This window comes from Lissotriton helveticus, chromosome 1_1, assembly GCF_964261635.1.
Source record: "Lissotriton helveticus chromosome 1_1, aLisHel1.1, whole genome shotgun sequence".
NCBI classification, from domain to species: Eukaryota; Metazoa; Chordata; class Amphibia; order Caudata; family Salamandridae; genus Lissotriton; species Lissotriton helveticus.
Window position 1 is genome coordinate 960,251,958 of NC_136057.1, and position 21,178 is coordinate 960,273,135.

The window sequence follows — 21,178 nt, forward strand, 5'->3', positions numbered from 1 at the left end:
GGAGAGGGAGAGGGAGGGGATGGGAGGGAAGGGGAGAGCGTGGGAGGAGAAGGGAATGAAGAGAAGAGGGGCTGTATTGGAGAGGCGAGAAGAATCGAATCATTAAGGCCAGATTGACTTCCGGGAATGCTTTTCTACATCTGATATAAGCCCTGCCACAGATCCCTAGGGTCTTTCCTGCTCCAAGTGAGTCATTTTCCTGCAGTACCTGCCAACCCGATGGGAAATCCTGTCTTGAGAACAATGGAAATGAAAAGAGAACATCTTGTTTCTGTCAGTAAGCAGTGGGCGCAGGTGCAGGGGTCTCTCCCTTCCACAACCTGCGGGCCGGGTTGTGATTTTCCAGCCAATTGTATCGACAGCAACATTAAAGCCTCAGAAACAGCCTTCATGCTGTTTACTGTTTGCTGGGAAAAATAATAAATGCACTCAGCATGTTGCAGCTGGGAAGGAAGTAACATCCCTTTACAGTGCAAAGGAAAACTGGCTTGTACGCACGCAGGCAGAACATGGGCCACACACCTGCAGAAGCAAGAGCTGCATTCGAAAAGCTGGCAGCCTCTAAACACCGGAAACAGAGGCTGACTGGAACCCTGTCTAAGGGATTGAAGATCAGCTTAAGGACTCTGGAAGAATGTGCCCTGTCTGAGATGAGACAGTGAGGCCCTCTAAAACCGTGGGCATTGACTGTGGCATAAAGCAAAATGATGCCCCCACCCCTGCAGAATGTGAACAGATATTCATTGGTTTAGGGCTAAATGGGCTCCTCTGATGGGTTGGGTCCCCATTTCCAATGCAGCTGCTGCAGGAGCCTGCGTTACACCCCTGGTCATTGATGACAGTGTGAGTGGGACAGGTATTTGTGTAGCTTGGCAAAGACGTGGGGGAGCCGACAAATCAACGGGTAGAGCCCAGCCAGACTCGAGCCAACTGTCTGGCTCTGATCCTAGAGCCTGTGCACGAGCTGAGTGAGACCTTAAAATGTTTGCTGTGTAAAATATTATTAAGTCTCTTCAAGCTTCAAAAAAGTGTATTTCTTTAAAATGTGCAGGCGTTGACAATAACTTGTCACACTATAGCTCTGCACTGAGAAGTACTAGTTAAAAGTGATAGTTTTTAAACCTGAACCATTCATTCTTGAACTGTAAGAGGCAAGACAGTTGTCATGTAAACCCTGTACATAGCCCAGATTACTATAGGCCAATTTAATAGTCTATTAAATCAAACATAATAGGTTTTGGTACAACTGGTATTTTAAACTCACATATTTGAAAGTTCTCATGAAATAAAATATATGCCTAAAATACCAGCGGGGAAGCTGTAGTTTATTCAGGTTTTCTAGTCTCACTTCTTACAAATCAGCCATTAAATGGTACCTATTCGTTTATAAATATGTTAAAGCTTTGTTTGATTCTCTGTTAAATTTTCTGCAGTTTTGTTATTGCCAATCTCGATCTAGAGATACTGAAGTGCTATACATGAGCACAAGTTACATTATACAAGGTCCAGTCCGTTTTTTTAAGCACTGAGAGATTTAAGTAAGTTGCTCAAAATCAAAGGATGTTAAGCCTATGCACAGATTTCCCAGATCCCCAGTCGGCAGCTCTGGGCTGTAAGCCACATCCTTGGTAGAGGAAGAGTGGCATGCAGACGCCACATGAAAGTTTGCCTTGTTATGGGCTCGAGGATCTAACAGGACCTTCAGCTGAGGCAGAGCCAGGCTTCAGGACTCGAGCCTGGCTTGAGCTTTCAATGGCTTGCCCATCTCTACGTCTGCAGAAGAGACTATGGTGTAGGCCACGCTTTATGAAACAGCAACAGGATCGCACCACAATCAACCAAAGTCCCAAGAGGCCCAAGATGCCATTTGATTGGGGAAAGGTTTAGGAGGTCATGCCTATATGTCTGCTGTATGCAACCAAGGAGCTAGAGACGTGTGCATGATCTGCAGATCTGTATGCAATGGGAAAGGAAGATTGTTGTCCCGAATGCACTTGTATGTAATTCCCACGATTTGATCTGCTCACTAATTGTTAACTAGGATTATACAGTGTTTTTATCTTTCACTATGAGCACAGCTGGACATCGCAAACTCGGTTCCACATAAGCTAAACTAAGCCTGCCTGCATAGTTAAACAAGCACTTGCAAAGCCAATAGGTCTGGCCTATGCAAGAGCTGTAGGCTTTGCCAATATGTTTTAACCATGTTGTACACCAGCGTGATTGCTGTTCTGCATGGCTAAACATTATTGGGATAAAGGAGAGTGGTGTGGAGTGGAGTGGTGTAATGTGGAGTAGAGTGGTAGTGTTATGGAGTAGCTTAGAGTGGGGTTACGTGGTGTGGAGTGGAGTAAAGTGGACCGTCATGGAGTGACATGCAATATTGTGGAGTGTCGTGGAGGGAGTAGAGTGCTGTAGAGTGGAAGGTCATAAAGTGGAGTAACGTTTAGATGTGTGGAGTGAAGCAGAGGGTAGTTGAGTGGAATGGCATAGAGTGTCATGGAGTGGTGTAGAACAGATTGGAGTGGCATAGAGGGTGTTGCATAGAGAGAAGTAGAGTGATGTAGTGTGGCTCACTGGTTAGAGGCGGCAGACCCGAGAGCAGAGGACGGCCCGGGACCAGGGTTCGATTCCCGGCGCGGCAGGTTTCTGGACCAGGGTCAGCGGACTCGATAATTCTCTCGCCTCGGTGCCCACTTTGATCAGCGATCACACTCGGCAACTCTGGGCATTAGCTTGCCTCATCTTCACTAACGGCCCCACCAGACCGCCGGGGATGCCTGGTCTCACCCTGGAGATACCCATTAAGGGACCATCTCTCAGGGAAGCCAGGAAGGGTTTCGCAGCGGTCGAAGCGCCTTGGGACCCTACGGGTAAGTAGTGCGCTATATAAATGCCTATACATACATACATACATACATGTAGAGTAGACTGGCATAGAACAGAGTAGATTGCCATAGAGTGGAGTGGCATAGAGCGGAATAGTGTAGGAGAGCGGAATGGCACAGAATAGAGTGGTGTGTTGTAGATTCGAGTCGAGTGGCATAGAGTATCATAGAGTGGAATGGCATAGTGTGAAGTTGTGGAGTGGCATAGTGTGTCATACAAGAGAGTGGAGTAAAGTGGCATGGAGAGGCGTAGAGCGAGTTGCATAGAGCATCATAGAGTAGAGTAGTATTGCAGAGTGGCATAGAGTGGAGTAGAGTGTTGCAGAGAGTCATAGAGTGCAATAGAGTGTAATGGAGTAGAGCGCCATAGAGTGGCCTAGAGTGAAGTGGCATAAAGAACAGTGGTGCAGAGTATATTGGCTAGAATGAAGTGATGTAGAGTAGACTGGCATAGAGTAGAGTGGTGCAGAGGAGATTGCAGTGGCATACAGTGCAGTGGCGTAGAGTAGATTATTTCAGAGTAGAGTGAAGTGGCATAGAGTGGAGAGGTATAGGGTAGAGTGGAGTGGTGCAGGGTAGAGTGCAGAGGTGTAGAGTGGCGTAGAGTGCAGTGGCGTAGAGTAGTCTAGAGTGCAGTGACATGGCATTCAGTGATGCAGAATAGATTAGAGAGGCATGGAATGATGCTGAGTGTAGTGGCATAGAGTGCATTGACGTTGAGCGCAGTAGAGTGGCATATAATTGAGTGGTGCAGAGAAGAGGGCAGTGGCATAGAGTAGAGTGGCACAGAGTAGAGAGGTGCAGAGTAGAGTGGTGCAGATTAGGATATGCAGAGAGCAGAGGCATAGAGTACAGTGGTGCAGAGTAGAATAGAGTGACATAGAGTGCAGTGACATAGAGCACAATGGTGTAGAGTGGTGTAGCGTGCAGTAGTGGAGAGTGCAGTGGTGCGTAGGAGGTAAGGTAGAGTGCACTAGTATAGAGTAGAGTGGTGCAGAGTAGAGATACATCGAGTGATGTGGCGTAGAGTGCAGTGTAATAGAGTGCAGTGGTGCAAAGTAGATTATAATGGGGTAGAGTGAATTGGCATAGAGTGCAGTTGAGTTTTGCAGAGTAGAGTGGTGCAAAGTAAAGTGGAGTAGCATATAGTGCAGTGGCACAGAGTAGAGTGGTGCAGAGTAGAGTGGCATAAAGTTCAGTGGCAGAGAGCATTGTTGCAGAGTAGAGTATTGTAGAGTTCAGTGGTGTAGAGTGCATTGGTGTAGAGTAAAGTGACATGGAATGAAATGGTGTAGTGTAGAGTATTGCAGATTAGAGTAAAGTGGCATACAGCACAGTGGTACAGAGTAGATTGGCATAAAGTGTTTTGGTTTTGAGCAAAGTGGTGTAGAGTACATTACATTGAGAGCAGTGTCCTAGAGTTCACCGGCATAGAATAGAGTGGCATAGAGTGGGGTTGCGCAGGGTAGACTTCAGTGGTGTAGACTGAAATAGAGTTCCATAAAGTTTAGTGGCATAGCGTCGATTGTTTCAGAGTAGAGTGCAGTGTTGTAGAGCGCAGTTTTATAGAGTTCAGTGGTGCAGAGTAGATTTGAGTGGCTTAGAATGAAGTGGCATAGAGTGGAGCAATGTAGAGTAGAGTAGTGTAGTGGTGTACAGTACATTGGCTTAGAGTGCAGTAGACTGGCGTAGAGTAGAGTGGTGCCAAGTAGAGTGGAGTGGCATAGAGTGCAGTGGTTCAAAGAAGAGTGGCATAAAGTTTAGTGGCGGAGAATAGAGTGGCATAGAGTAAAGTGGTGCAGAGCAGAGTGGTGCAGGGTAGAGTGCAGTGGCATAGAGTGCAGAGGCATAGAGTGCAGAGGCATAGAGTGCAGTGGCAGAGAGTGCAGTGCTGCAGAGTAGACTGTTGTGGAGTGCAGTGGTGTATAGTAGAGTGGCACAGAGTGCATTGGTGTGGAGTACAGCGGCTTTGATTGGTGGAGAGTAGAGTGGCATAAAGAGGCAGTGGTGATGAGTACTGCAGAGTAGAATAGAGAGGCACAGAGTGCAGTGATGTAGAGTACAACATCATAGAGCACAGTGTCGTAAAGTGTTGCACAGAAGATTATAGTGGCAAAGTGTGCAGTCCTGCAGGGTAGATTGGCATAGAGTGCAGTGTAGTAGAGTGGACTGGTGTTGAGTAAAGTGATGTAGAGTGGATTGGCAAAGAGTGCAGTGATGCAGAGTATAGTGGAGTGGCGCAGAGTAGAGTGGAGTGGAGTGGAGTGGCGCAGAGTGGAATGGCGCAGAGTGCAGTGGCCCTGAGTAGATTGGTTCAGAGTAGAGTGGAGTGGTCCATGGTAGAGTATAATGGCATAGAGTGTTGTATAGTACAGAGTAGATTAGATTGGCATAGAGTGGATTGGCATAGAGTGCACTGGCATAGTGTGGAGTGGTATATTGTAGAGTGAAGTGGCATAGAGTGCAGTTCTGCAGAGCAGAGTGGCATAGAGTGTAGTGGCAAATAGTGCATTGGCATAGAGTAGAGTGGAGTGGTGCAGAGTAGAGTGGAATGACACAGTGTGGAGTGATACAATATTGAGTGGTGCAGAATACAGTGGAGTGGGGTAAAGTGGAATATGCATGGTGTGGTGGCACACTGCCATTATACACAACACATTTCCAAGTGAAATGACCATTACATTTGCACAGCCATACAGCTTTACTAACAAAAGTATACAGCGCACAAACAAAAATGTATGCAATGGCATCACCAAGTGTATTGATTTGTTTTGATTGTATTAAAATATGTGCTTCCACCACACTTCAGAATTACTAAAAAATGTGCTCAATTTGTGCTTTTCTAAAACTGATATATTCTGAAATATCTCCACAGTTAATTTACAGACATTTTATTTTTATGTACAAAAAAAGTAACACCGGGCAGACTTCCTCAAGTACAACCCCAGCAGCCAGCATGACTATCACATACATCCTCTCACTTTGAAGTCAGAAAAAGGAAAGTAAACACCGAGCTCCCTGGAAGACAGCGCCTGAAATTTGATCTCTGCCTTTGAATGCACCGCAAATGTGACATGATAAGAACAAGATATAAAGGTCTGTTTACAGAAATTCAGTACTGGTGGAAGACTACAGCAAATAGTGTTTGGGCAATGGAAGGGATTACCTCAAGCTGGACTACCAAAAACAAACAGAGCCAGCAAATCAAATAGAAAGCGAGCAAATGTGAGTTAGAAACCACAAACTCAATCGTAAGCAATGGCGGGAATGCAGTCCCGAGGAAGCTTTCCAAATGTCCTCAAGATGTTGTTAGCAAACCAGACAGCTGTGCTGTGTGGTAGAACTCAACCTAAAAAGAGAAGCTGTGCTCATGAACTGCTCTGAAAGTGAGAGGACCTTTAGAAAAAGGTAGTGCCTATGCTCTATACTCTGGGATTTACTAGCATTGTCGGTCAGATGGCTTTTGCTGACTGGAAAAGGTCTCTATGCAGACAGCAAATCATAGATCTCACCTGAGTAGCGAAAGGAATTGAGCTCCTAAGCCAGATTGAGGCCTTTATCTACTAAAGTTTGCGTGAGGGCACGTGAGACAACACAATTTGACACTTTAAACACAGGACTACAAAGTGCCAAGCACATTTCTGATATCTTCTCTGTCATGTGTGCGGAGTGAACGGCTGAGAATTCGTTTTGTAAATGAGGACTTCACAACTTGACACAGTTATTGTAAAACCTAATATAAAAAATGTTCCATGCTGGCTTTTGTACATATGACATTTTTAACACCATCAATGCTACAGCATTTCCCCCTCAGCGCTGGCACTCATTTTTTCCCATTGTTCATGACGAGCTCAGCTCATCATCAGCACACGAGCAGTGTACTGCATGACGAGCTGAGCTCGTCATGAGCATGGAAGGGGTTAAATCACTGTACCCCATTAGGAAGCGTTATCACACAGCACAGATGTCATAAAGCCAGAGCCACTTGAACAATTCTGCAATAGAGGACCAAATTAAGCTGGAGGAATGACTAAATTATGCGGCAGGAAAAGACAAATTGTCAAGATTTAAGGAAAATTTCCTGTGGCAGTTTTAGCTTACTATTTTGTCATTGTAATACGCATTGATACAAAACGAATTCCAAACCTTTGCAAAATATAAAGGTTCCTTTATAAAGAAATTAGTACAGTACAGGAGAACTAGTTTACTGGGTTCTATTGAATGTTTTCTTCACCAACAAATAGGGATTGTCTGGTTAATGACTAAGACCATGTTTAAAGCCTCCTCTACTAAGTCCCAAAATACAAGGTATCTGTGTAAAACGTACATGTGCTCGTCTTGTAATAAAAGTTGTGTCTCTCTTAATATGCTTATCTCATGTATGTTTTAGAACTGATATCTACTTTTGGTTCTACTTAGTATCCACACTGGCCATGAAAAACCTAATATTTCAATAAAAAAAAAATCATAATTGTGCACTATATATAAAATGTACGAGTTTAATTAGGATATATTCAAAGATTCAAGATATCAGAGAATAAAAGGTAAACGTTCTGGATTTTTCAGTACTCTGAGTGGCCTTTTGAAAAGAAAATGCTGCTTTGTGGATAGTCTGCATTGTAAACATAAATGTGGATTATAGCGAAAGAAAACATTTTAGTGACAAATAAGGAATCATTATTTCCACCAAGTTTGAATCACATTTAAATATATCTATGTTCCTTATGTTGCAGGCATAATCCCTTCACCAGCTCATCTATTGGCCATTAATAAATCCGGGACAAAGCTTCAACCCATTAGTACCGCTTTAATATCTGACTATAACAATCAATAACTGAAAGTTAAGACTGGCTAAGTGTCTGGAAAAGTTTTACACCTTTTCCCTTACATATTTAACTATGTGTTTTGTAGGGAAACAATATGACACCAGGTTTACCATCCTGGGTTAAACGGAGCAGACAAACAATTCATAGATTACATGCTTTTTACCTTCCGAGGACCTGTTCTTTCAAGTTTTCACTTTCTGTTGATCATTGTAAATTTAAGCCCACAATTGTTTCAGACTAGTTTGTTAATTATCCACTCATAGTGCCAAATTACCAGTGAAGTGAGAAGTCTGCAGATGTTATTTGATCAGCAATATAGTTGGAAGACTAGAGGTGGGTGAGCCAACGAATTAGCACGGAGACCCAAGCCAGACTCGAGCCAAGAGTCTGGATCGGCTCTACAGGCCCATCCACAAGCTGAGCCTTGACAATGTTTGCTATTTAACCCGTTGGCTGCTTCCGCGATTTCGCGGCACTGCGGCCGTTTTAAAAAACGGGCGCGGTCGCGTCGGCCATTGGGCAATGGCAGCACCACAAGGTAGTGCTGCCGTCGGCCAATGGCTGACGGCAGCATGGAAGGGGTTAAATTGTATTGTATTGTATTGTATTGTATGGCACACTTGTATAGCGCTAATCTGTCACCCAAAGGGTATCCTGGCGCTTGACTTGATCAGCCATACACAACTTGTACTGCGTAGACTTTACAATAACCTTGGAAAAAGATGTGTTTTTAGTCCTTTTTTAAAGGAGGAAAGATCCTCCTTACTTCTCAAGGGCAAGGGCAGAGCATTCCATAACTTAGCTGCGGCAAACCTAAAGGAACGTCCACCCAGCCGCATCCTCAAGATTTTAGGAATGACCACCAAACAAGCGGAAGAGGAGCGAAGGGATCTGGTAGGGGTGTACCAGGAAAACATCGGTTGTAGCGAAGAAGGCCCCTGACGATGAAGCGCCCTAAAGACAAGGCACAGTGCTTTAAACTCAATGCGTCGGGCGATTGGCAGCCAGTGGAGATCCACGAGCGCTAAGGAAGATGAATCAAGACGCCGTCTCGAAAGGGCCAGCTTAGCAGCCATGTTCTGCACTTGCTGTAGTTTACCCACTAGAGTGACAGGTGCGCCCAGAAGTAGCGCGTTGCAGTAATCAAGCCTGCTTAAGAGGATACTACGCACTACCTCTGGGCGGGCATGGTCCGGGAGGAAAGAGAGAATCTTCCTCAATGTTCGAAGCAACAGCATGCACGTTGCCACGGTTTTATTGACAAACGCGTCTAGCTGTAAGTTGGGTTCGAACAGCACCCCCAGGTTCCGGGTGGACACTGCCACTGTCCCCGTGCTCTGGAAAGAAGAAGGCCAGAAGTCCGGGGGCAAAGGCCAAGGAATACGGTCCGAGGAACAATGCAATACCTGGGTTTTTGAGCTGTTAAACTGCAGCGAATTCAGGCTCAACCATTCTACGGTAGCTGACATACAGCGATGGTAAATCTCCTGTGACACAGCATCCCTACCCTCAAACGAGAAGATGAGTTGCGTGTCATCAGCATAGTTGATGACCGCAATGCCATAGGACTTAATTAAGCTGATCAGGGGACGAAGATAGAGATTGAATAGACCAAACCACAACAAATATAATAAAGTCTCTTCAAAAGTCTAAAAGGTTTATTTCTTTTGCGTTTGGAAGATTTGAGATTAATGCATCACAGCAAAGTACTTTATTAAAAGTGATATTTAACTTGAACCATTAGTTAACTAAGAGGCAAGATAGGTGTATATGTAAATCCTGTACATGACCCAAATTATCATAGAGCAACATTATGCAGTGCTTAATTTGAGCCGGTGGTTTCCGGTGCTCATCACCTGCACTGAATCATCAACACCAGCGCTTTTCATGAGCATCAGTTAAGGACACATTCATTTATGGTAGGCACAGGGCAATTAAGTGATTTGACCAGAATCACAGGATGTTGAGCCAATGACCCGGGCTTCCGGCTCGAGTTTGACTTGAGCTGTCAGTTTCTCACCCACCTCATCAGAAGACTTGCTGCCGAAAGGCATAAAGGTGAAAGCAAACTTTTAAATATCTTTACATGAAAGTCAACCTCAATTGAAAGCGAGCAAAATATGTGATCACAAGACAACGTACAGCATTTTTCTGGCCCGTCGGTCTGTGCTTGCAAGACAAATTACTGGGCAAAACACGCGAGATCTGTTTTGCTTTCCAGGCTAGATGACATGCCTTGGAATTGGCCTTTGCCTAAAAGCTTCAATCCAGTTTATTTGCTGTAATTTCCAAGTTGATAACATTCCAGGCAAACATGCTTGTCACAAAAAAGGAAACAGTTAATTTTACTTGATGCACCACTATGACATCAATTTCATGCTTTACCAATTTCCATCTTGTATCCCACTGGCCTCCTTGGGGTTTTCTGCTCAAAGTCAATCACGTTCTCTTATTAAACTGAGTTAATATATAGTCAGTCAATTAGAGCAGCCATTGTTTTACGAATACGGGACGTTACCGGAGCAACACAAACGCTCACGAGTTATACTTCTTCAACGACTACCTATTTAAACCCCGTCCGAATAATAGTTAAAAAAAACAAATTACAGCTCCGACAGTGTCTTCCAAGCACCCCACAGCTGAATTTAAGTCGTAATGTAATCTAAGGCTTCCCATGGACTTTGATCAAGTTCCCACCATGAGCCCTCGAGAAATTTCCATTGTGATCGGACTCATAAAACTTTCCCAGCTGAATATTTTTCTGTAGCGTCAGCGTGGCCTTGTTAAGTGAAAGAATATTAGCAGGCCATAGGTGCACAACGTGAGAATGCTCGCCTGCTTTCTGTAGGAACGCAGTGGCCTTCGGGTACCGTGAGTGGGACGCACGTAGAGGTAACACAGATGCGTTCTTGGAGAGCCTTTGTGTCGGGTGTGGTGCCAAGGTTGCGGTGCTTGTTAAAAGTGATACACGATTAATAGAAAATGAGAACATCTGAGCAGATGGACTGCAGAGCAGCCAATCAGCTGCATGTACTGGGAGTCATCAACATCTGACAGCCAGAGAGAAAGACATAATGGCAGAGAGGGTTCAGATGGAGAGGAAAAGAGAGGCAGGGAAAGAGCAACACCGAACGAGAGGACAAGGAGTGAGCGAGAAGCAGAGAGAAAAGAAAAGGAGACAAAAGGAAAGGAGACGAAAGGAAGAATGAAAGAGAGGGCAGTGAGAGCGTGGGGTAGAGAGAAAGGGAAGAGTGGATGAGAGATATAGAGATAAAAATGGATTCGAGGTTAAAAGAGAAAGAGGAGACCAGGAGAGCGAAAGAAGGTGTAAGAAAGAGGAAGACATAGGAGTAAAGAAAGTGGGAGAGCGTCGGTGAGGAGAGAGAGGAGGAAGAGGCAAAGGAAAGAGTGAGAGAGTAGAAGGAAATAGGAGGGAGTGAGAGAGAGAGAGGGAGGGACAGTGGAGGGAGAGAAAGAGAAATAGAGGGAGATGGAGAGAAATCATGGGCCTCATTTACTACTTTTTGGCGTAGGGCAGCGCCGCAAGTCTTCTTGCAGTGCTTCCCCGCATCAAAAGGAAATGGGCAGGAATCTGTTGTATTAATGAAATACAGCGCATTCTTGTCCTCCCTGCCTGCGCACAAATTGGTGCCTAGGGCAAACGCACCATGGTGCAAGGGCATTTGCATTGTTGGCTCAATTGTTTTGTACATTAAGGGACACCTTCCTGCACAAAAACAAGCAGTGGAGGAGTTTCCCTCTTTCTGTGTGCACTGCAAAATGCAGCACACATAGAAAGAGGAAAAACAAGCAGAAATAAAGTTATTTCTCCCTCTTACACCTTCCCGGGGGAGGCACAGGAGTTTTGACCCATTTCTAGGTTTACAGATCCTTGTACATCTGGGAATGTGTCAAAACCCATGAGTGCTGCATGGGAAAACCCACAGCAACGCCCATGGAATGCCTTCTTGACATAGAGTAAGGCAAGCCTACGGCTAGAGTGGTCGACCTCGAAGCTGGGGAACTGGGTTCGAGTCTCGACAATGACGCTCAACATCCTGTGATACTGGGCAAATAACGTAATCTCCGAGTGCCTAACATAAATGAATGTCATCCGTAACAAAACGGGTGCCCATGTAAAGTGTTCTGATACCTGATGTCTCAGATCTAGTTCACGCTATATAAAACTCTAAAATTCTGGGAAAAAAAGGAAAAAGGCAGCACTTTGCGCTCTCTTGCCTTACTCCATACCTATGAGGCCATGCAGAGTCACGCAAGGTGGCTTTGCGTCGCCTCATAGATATGATTGAGAGGCCTTCGCTACCGGAGCATGATAAAATGTGATGCTCCGGCAGTGGAGATCTCTTGTAAATGAGTCCCCAAGAGAGAACAGAGTGAATGAGAGAAATAGAGAGAAAAACAGAGCAAAACAGAGCATGCAAGAGATAGTGAGGGGTAGAACGTGAGAGCACCCCTGAGTAGTACGTTTCGACACCATAATGCGGTGGAAATGGGATGGCAAATATATATATCTTTACATAGTTCATGCTGAAATCGCTCTCAGCTTTAAAGTGAACGATATTTTGGATGTGTGCTTCTGTCATGAAATCTTGTCTGATAGTTGTAACAAAAGTATAATGCAAATGACCTGTTATTTTTATTTTGCACAGACAAGTCCTCCCCTCCCCCTTCTACTATTATCAAGCAAACTCACAATTCTGTCAAAGTGACCTTCAACCCCAACGTGGTGCAGCAGGCCAAGATTGCCCAAAATGGCATTTTGGGGGACTTCGTTGTTCGATACGACGTAAACAGAGAACTGAGCGTGGGAGATATTAAGGTTTGTATGCATGGCCAGAGACAGCATTGTAATGCATTCTATTGTAAAAGTATTAGGCATTGAAAAATGTTATGTTATGTTATGTTATGTTATGTTATGTTAATGGCATTTGTAATGCGCGCAGCTGCTCCAGCGAAGGAGCGTCCCGGGTGCACTCCCGGGTGCATGTGGGTGCACTTCTCTGCCTACATAAATGTTTTGAGCATTTGGGGACCATGCGTTTTGCAATGTCTATTGAAAGACATTTTGTGGGTTTACCAAGAACATACAGTGACTTGGAGCCCACCCATTGCTTACTATTGGTTGGCTTTCCTTTCCCTTTTATTTGCCTGCTTCTTATTCGTGTCCCTGCTTGTCAATCATAGATCTGTCCCGCTCATGGAACATTGCCTCTTTACCATCAGTTTTGACTGGCTGGCTTCTATGCTTCCACTGCTTGCTTTTCAAGCACTATTTTTTTCTTTTCAGTTTTGCACTCTGTGAGTGTGCATGATTTTCAAGCTGTGTTTTTCATGTGCATCCCCCCCCTTGCACTTTGTGTTGATCTCTGCACCCCGTGTGCTTCTTGATGCCCCTTCCATGTTGCATTGGCTCTTGTGTACTTCCTCTCTTTCTTTGTTTTCTGTGTGCTTCCCTCCTCCTGTTTCATGTTGTTCTCTTGCACTTTGCTTTTCCCCCACCCCATATGCTCACCATTGCCTGCTCACGCGTATTTTTCACCCCACGCCTTTCATGATGCTCTCTCACCTGTTGCTTGTCACCCCTCGTCTAATGGCCTCCATGTTGCTCTCTCCCCCAAGCCCTCTCTGTTGCTTCCGCCGCTGTGCTGGAAATCCGGAAATTGTGCGAAATGTGCTTGTGAGCACCACGCGTGGGCTGCTGTCTGCCTGTGTAAAAATGTCAGGGAAAGTCAATGAATGTGATGAAAGGTGATTCCATCTGTGGTTTGACTCGTGAAGGCTGTGGGTTGAGTTAGAGAGATTCTAACTGCTTCCTGATTCGCTGTTAAATCTGTGTGAGGTGAGTCAAGATCTGATTGGAAGGTGCACTTGGCAGGCTTCTGAACGGTTGTTTTGTGCATATTCTCTCTTCGTGAGACTGTGTGGCTTTTCAATTAGGAAACACGTGTTTAAAAATGTATGAGAGAAGATCTTTGATGAGAACTTGCTCCGGTTGTTTGTGCTGAATCTCTATTTTCTTCCGTGTCCCAGTCTTAGACAACGTGTGTTTTTCTACTGATTGAAAGGGAGTGTGCTCACACCAATCACATCAGGTTTGGTTGTATGTTCGCCCTCATTAGAGGGAGATTTGCTTTATATTTGCCACTCTCTCCAAACTTTGGTGAGCTTGTACTTCACTTCTCTGGCAAATTACATCAGAGGTGCTAAGCTAGTCTCTCTAGTTAGGTTAGGAGAATAAGGGCATGCACAGTAGGCTAGAGCAGTTATTGTTTGCTTATGCAGATAACTGAGTTTTTGTGCGGTTTTATTAACTGCACCAACTGCAACATACAGTCTGTAGTAACACCATTTTTAACCCCTTTCCACGGCGGAAATTCCGCCACGTCGCTGGGGGGAGGGGGTCCGCGCAGCGCCGCCATGCTTGTGACGGAACCACTCCGTCACGAGCCACGGACGCGCTGTGCTTGTGATGGAGTGGTTCCGTCATGGCCCCGCCCGCTCAATAGAACGCCCGCGCAGGCACGGAATTCCTGCAGCGTGGGCGGGGTGACCACGCCGTGACGGAACCACTCCATCACCAGCACAGCGCATCCGTGACGGTGTGGTTCCGTCACGAGCCAAGATCTTTTGATTTTACAAAAATTTAAAATGATATATACATATGTATGTGTATGTGTATATATCAGTTCATCGGGGTCTTTCAATACCTTGTTGAGGGTGGTGTTTCTCTCTCTTGCTCGGATCTCTACCCTCCAGACTCTTCTGCAGAACCTGCTGAGTCGCTCTTTTGCCCCGGTTCATGTTTAGTTGCGGGTCCAGGGATTGATGGCTGCCATCACGCCCTGGTGAATCATCTGTAGACTCAGTGGGACCCCACCTGTGCAGATTACGACGCTCTGGTTCCTCTCTCTCCTGTTCTGGTTCTGGATTTGGACTTGTGTCTTTGCACTCCCAATCTGGAGAAGGGTGTGTGTTTTCAGCTTCCTCCTCCCCTCTTGTTGACAATGGGTGCTAGTCTTTGGGGATTGGGGGCCACGATGGGGTCCTTGGAGAGCAAGGGTCAGTGGTCTTTGGAGGACAGCACCCATTCCTCAAATTCACGAGAGTTGGCAGTCTTTTGGCAGGCGATTTTGTTCTTTCAGGTTTCTCTCCGAGGGGCAAATCTGATAGTTCGTACCAACAATCAGATGGCTCGTTGTTACTTGAAACATCAGGGGGGACCCGATGCATGTCTCTGAATCTGCTGGCTTTTATGATTTGTGCCTGGGCGGAATCTCACTTGTTGGCGCTTAGTGCTGTTTACATTCAGGTGCACCTGAACTTTCATGCAGACAGCTTGAGCCAAACCTTTCCATCCTCGGTTCTGTTCCATCTGTCTGTTTCCCTGTTCTGGGACCTTTGTCTTCGGTTCGGGACTCCCTGGATAGATCTCTTTGCTTCCCCTCACAACCCTCTTCTTCCTCAGTACTGTTCCGAGGTGGTATGTCCTCAGGCTTGGGCAGTGGATGCATTCTTGATTCCTTGGCCCTCAGGATTTCTGTATGCCTCCCCTCCAATTCCCCTCCTCCCGAGGGTGCTGCAGAAGATTTTGGGGAGATGGTGTCTGTACTCTTGATTCCTCCTTTTTGGCCTCGCTGCCCTTGGTTTCCACTACTTAGGCAGCTGGCGGGGACAGGTTTGTCCGGCTCATCTTGGTTTCGTCTCCACTTGTTTACTCTCCTGTATTTACCCTGTCTTCATCGCTTAAATCTGATGGCCTGGCTCTTGAGCTGCTAACATTAGAATCTTTGGGTTGTTCTTCTTTGGTGGCCTGTGACATTCAGGAGTCGCATCGACCTTCAACCCTTACGAGATATGGCAAGCACTGGGGCTCTTTTGTCTCTTGGCGCTCCTCTCATGGTGTGGATCCTGTGGTTGGGGATCCAGCTTTTATCATTGAATTTCTTCAAGATGGGTTTTTGATAGACCTTTCCCCAAATATTTTGTCTGCTCGATGGGCTGCAGTTCGGGCATGTAGAGACCCGGGGCCTCCTTGGAGGGTGTTGCTCCTTTGGTTAACCGGCTTCTGCAAAGTTTTCGGCTTCATCGTCTGGTCACTCCTGTGATTGTTCCTTCTTGGGATTTGCCAACTGTTTTAAGGGGTCTGCTGTTGCTCCCTTTGAGCCTTTGTTGGAAGCGGATTTATTGTGGTTATCTGTTAAGGTTGCTTTTCTGTTGGCCATCACCTCCGCTAGGCGGTTCGGTGAGTTGGGTGCTTTGCTTGTATCCTTGTATGTATATATCATATTTCAGTTTGGAGACTTTAAACCAATCCTCTTCAAACATTTGTCTGTTATTGTGTCATTTACATTTTGCTCTCGCCCACTATATCAGGGGTCTCCAACCCTTTCTGTAATAAGAGCTACTTATGTTCAGTGGAAATCATCACAAGCTACTATTATTTGTGTTGCAATAGTGAACATGTCAAGCAAGATTACAGTAGTGGCCATCCTATGCACGATTAACAGCAGTGATCACTTCAGTGCATCAGGATGGTTTGACAGCAGTAATGTTTAATTACTTACTGCTAATCTTCATTACCCCGATTAAGGTCCTCCTTGTCCCAGTCCTTACGATGTGAGGCAATCCTGCCTCATGACAGTCCAATTCAGAACGTTAGTGTTTCTTTTATTTTTAACATATAAGCTCCTACCACCCACCACCGTTCCTGTTATCAATAATAATAATAATAATAATAATCAACAAGTCCAGACACAAACACAGAGGGAGGGAGGAAACAGAACTGGGACGAGGAGGCCCTTAATCGGGGTAATGAAGATTACCAGTAACTAACTAAACATTACCCCCTCATATGTCCCCCTCTCCCAGTCCTTACGATGTGAGGACCTCACAAGCAGAAAAGAACATGAAGAAAAACACAGGACACCAGGGATCCATGCAAAAGTACAAAAAGTTTAATTAAAAAAATGATTAAGGTACAGTAGCGTTCAAGACTCCAACAGCAAAATTGTCCACGGAGGCATGAAAAACATAAAGGCGATAATGCCGGACAAACGTATGATGGGACTGCCAAGTAGCCGCCCTACAAATCTGGATAGAATCCCCCTCTGCCTCAGCCCAGGAAGTGGACACAATCAATCAATCAATCAATCAGGGATTTGTAAGCGTGCTATTCACCCATGAGGGTCTCAAAGCACTGCAGGGAAGGGGATTGCTAATCGCCCCTGCACCTGAGTGGAAAGAGGCAGATCCACAAACTTATAGGATTGGCAGACCACCAAAAGCACTCACTGACTGATGGTGGAAGTAGAAACCTTCTTTCCCCTAGCCACACCCCCACTGGAAAAAAACAGGACAGGAGAAAGACGTAACCCCAGGGTAAGTTGAAGGTAAACCTGAAGCACCCTGCGAACATCCAAGGCCGAAGGAACAAGACAATCCCCATCCCTAGGCAAATCAGGAATAACCACCTCCTGCTGGAAATGTAATTTGAAGGAGACTTTAGGGTAGAAAAGCTGGGTCAAGCTGCAAAACCACCCTGTCCTGCAGAAACTGCAAATAAGGAAAGGATACAGGCACGGCACCCAACTCACTGAACCGCCTAGCGGAGGTGATGACCAACAGAAAAGCCACCTTAGCAGATAACCACAATAAATACGCTTCCAACAAAGGCTCAAAGGGGGCAACAGCAGACCCCTCAAAACAGTTGGCAAATCCCAAGAAAGCACAATCACAGGAGTGACCAAATGATGAAGCCGAAAACTTTGCAGAAGCAGACTCACCAAAGGAGCAACACCCTCCAAGGAGGCCCCCGGGCCTCTACATGCCCGAACTGCAGCCCATCGAGCAGACAAAGTATTTGGGGAAAGGTCTTTCAAAAACCCATCTCGAAGAAATTCAATGATAGAAGCTAGATCCCCAACCACAGGATCCACACCATGAGAGGAGCGCCAAGAGAGAAAAGAGCCCCAATGCTTGCCATAGCTCGTAAGGGTTGAAGGTCGATGCGACTCCTGAATGTCACAGGCCACCAAAGAAGAACAACCCAAAGATTCTAATGTTAGCAGCTCAAGAGCCAGGCCATCAGATATAAGAGATGAAGACAGGGTAAAAACAGGAGAGTAAACAATTGGAGACGAAACCAAGAGAAGCCGGACAAACCTGTCCCCGCCGGCTGCCTCAATAGTGGAAACCAAGGGCGGCAAGGCCAAAAAGGAGAAATCAAGAGTACAGACACCATCGCCTCCAAATCTTCTGCAGCACCCTCGGGAGGAGGGGAATCGGAGAGGAGGCATACAGAAATCCCGAGGGCCAAGGAATCGAGAATGCATCCACTGCCCAAGCCTGAGGACAAACCACCTCGGAACAGAATTGAGGAAGAAGAGAGTTGTGGGGGAAGCAAAGAGATCGATCCAGGGAGTCCCGAACCGAAGACAAAGGTCCCAGAACAGAGAAACAGACAGATGGAACAGAACCGAGGACGGAAGGTTTCGGCTCAAGCTGTCTGCATGAAAGTTCAGCTGCCCCTGAATGTAAACAGCACTAAGCGCCGACAGGTGAGATTCTGACCAGGTATAAATCATAAAAGCCAGCAGATTCAGAGACATGCACCGGGTCCCCCCCCTAATGGTTCAAGTAACAACGAGCCATCTGATTGTTGGTACGAACTAACAGATTCGCCCCTCAGAGAGAAACCTGAAAGAACAGAATCGGCTTCCAAAAGACCGCCAACTCTCGTGAATTTGAGGAATGGGTGCTGTTCTCCCAAGACCACTGACTCTTGGTTTCCAAGGACCCCATCGTGGCCCCCAATCCCCAAAGACTAGCGCCCATTGTCAAAAAGAGGGGAGGAGGAAGCTGAAAACACATACCCTTCTCCAGATTGGGAGTGCAAAGCCACAAGTCCAAATCCCGAACCAGAACAGGATAGAGAGGAACATGAGCGTTGTAATCTGCACAGTTGGGGTCCCACTGAGTCTACAGATGATTCACCAAGGGCTTGAGGTGCAGGTGAGTCCTGGGAACCACAGCCGTGGCGGCAGCCATCAAGCCCTGGACCCGCAACCAAACATGAACTGGGGCAAAAGGGTGACTCAGCAGGTTCTGCAGAAGAGTCTGGAGGGTAGAGATCCGAGCAGGAGGGAGACACACCACCCCCAACAAGGTATTGAAAAGACCCCCGATGAACTGAAGTCTTTGCACAGGAACCAGATTAGATTTGGCAGATGTAGCTTGAACACCAGACCCTGGAACATGGCCATCGTCACCTCTACTGCCAGAGAGCCTTAGGAAGGGAGGAAGCAGAGACCAAACAATCATCAATATAGGGAAACACAGAGAAACCCTGAAGCTGCAAAACCCCCACAGCAGGAGCCAATACCTTGGTAAAAGTCTGGGGAGCAGTAGAGAGGCCGAAAGGCAAAACCCGAAACTGGTAATGGACCCCATTCACTGCCAATCTCAGGAATGACTGACTTCCCGGATGGACAAGAACATGAAAATAGGTGTCTTTTAAATCCAGAAAAGCCAAAAAATTGCCCTTTTGGATGAGGGGAATGACAATCGCAAGATGACCATCTGAAAATGATCCAAAATGATCCAGCTGCACCAATTTGTTTAAAGACTTGAGATTCAGAATCGGGTGGAAGTAACCATTGGGTTTTGGGACCAGGAACAGAGTTGAAAAGAACCCCAGGCCCCGCTCCGCCTCCGGAACCAGGACAACAGCGCCCTTTGACATCAAGCGGTCTATGACTGACGACATGGCAGACCTTTTCATGAAGTCTCTTGACAATGGGGTAACCCGAAAACAGTCCAATGGGGGAGGGCCCTGGAACGGAATCCGGTAACCCAGATCGATGAGCGACAGAACCCACTGGTTGGAAATCTGTCTTGACCAACAATCCAGGAATAAATGGAGCCGAGCTCCAACCTTGGCATAGTCATTTTTGTCCAGCACCCTGGGGCTGCTGTTGCTGCTGAGGCTGGGATTTATAATGGAACACAGCCCCCGACCACAGGCCCGACCACAAAAGGGCTGAGAAGAAGACAGAACCCCCTGAAACCCTTGTATATGGAAAAAGGACTTCTTATTCTGGACACTCTGGAAGGTTTCAATAACTTCTTCTCTTCTGCAGGCCGCTGCACCATCATCTTCAAATCATCCTCATGATGCCGGAGACCATCAAAAGGCAATTAATGAATCAAGGCCTTCTGAGCAGCATCAAGACGCCAAGTCTTAGTCCAGAAATACCTTTGACCAGCCACACTGCCCAGGCAGCCGAGGAGAAGGCTCAGAGAGTATCAAAAGTCACATCAGACAGAAACTGAGCCAAGACCTCCATCTGCGCCAAGATAGGAGTGGAATCCCCCTGATCCTGAAGACAGTCAAACAACTTCTCAAAATCCTTGATAAGGACCTGTGAGGCATAGGCAGAGTATGTGCTAGCCCGAACCCCAAAATGAGAAGCATCATAAGAACGCTTCAGAGCAGACTCCACCTTCCGTTCAGCCGGGTCAGCAAGGGAAGCCTCTCTCGAAGACAAAGAAGAAGAAGCCATGGAGGAGAAAATAGAATTGACTTTAGGAACTTGACGAAACTGGGCATCAAACTCTGCCAGGTGATATCTTTTACCCAAAAAGCTAGGAATCCCCTGCTTGTTGACCTCAAGCCATTCCTTAGCCAGAATGTCCTTAATGATACCAAGAAAGGGTAGGTCATCCACCACTGAGGTACTATACTGGGAGTAAAACCCCTCATCAAACAATGACTTAGGATCAAGCCCCAGCACCTTACGAATATGGACCAACATGTCCAAAAAAAAAACTTCCCTATGCTTTCCCTTTGGAAGTGGGGGACCTTATCACTTACCGCAGCCACCAAATGCTGGAGGCGGGAGTCCCCGACCCCTCGCTTCAATGTTAGGCTAAGTAAGGACACCGTCTGAGATAGCCCTGCTCACCCCCTTAGTAGCTTGGCACGAGCAGCCAGACTTATCTCCAAGGCACGAGTGTTCAATATGTGCAACCATGCTCACAATAACCCCATGATGTCACCACAAATAGACTCCACACGAGTTTTTATAAAATTAGTATAATCTTTATATAAGCAATTATACGATACGACCACACAACACAAAATTAACATAAACAAATGTGTAGTATTCTTTCCGGTGGGTTGGTAGGTTCTAATCCCAACCACCGCTCCTAAACAACAGTTAAGCTCACTTCACTTCCAAGGCACGAGTGTTCAATATGTGCAACCATGCTCACAATAACCCCATGATGTCACCACAAATAGACTCCACACAAGTTTTTATAAAATTAGTATAATCTTTATATAAGCAATTATACGATACGACCACGCAACACAAAATTAACATAAACAAATGTGTAGTATTCTTTCCGGTGGGTTGGTAGGTTCTAATCCCAACCACCGCTCCT

At 46.1% G+C, this 21,178-nt stretch overlaps 1 protein-coding gene across 1 annotated transcript in view; it reads left to right on the top strand.

Moving 5' to 3' along the window:
• Positions 1–21,178, top strand: part of ITIH5 (inter-alpha-trypsin inhibitor heavy chain 5) — a 295,211-nt gene that overhangs the window by 107,983 nt on the left and 166,050 nt on the right. Inside the window, exon 6 of the mRNA XM_078677098.1 lies at positions 12,385–12,554. Within this exon, the coding sequence (XP_078533224.1) occupies positions 12,385–12,554 (170 nt within the window). The remainder of the gene's footprint in view (positions 1–12,384; positions 12,555–21,178) is intronic.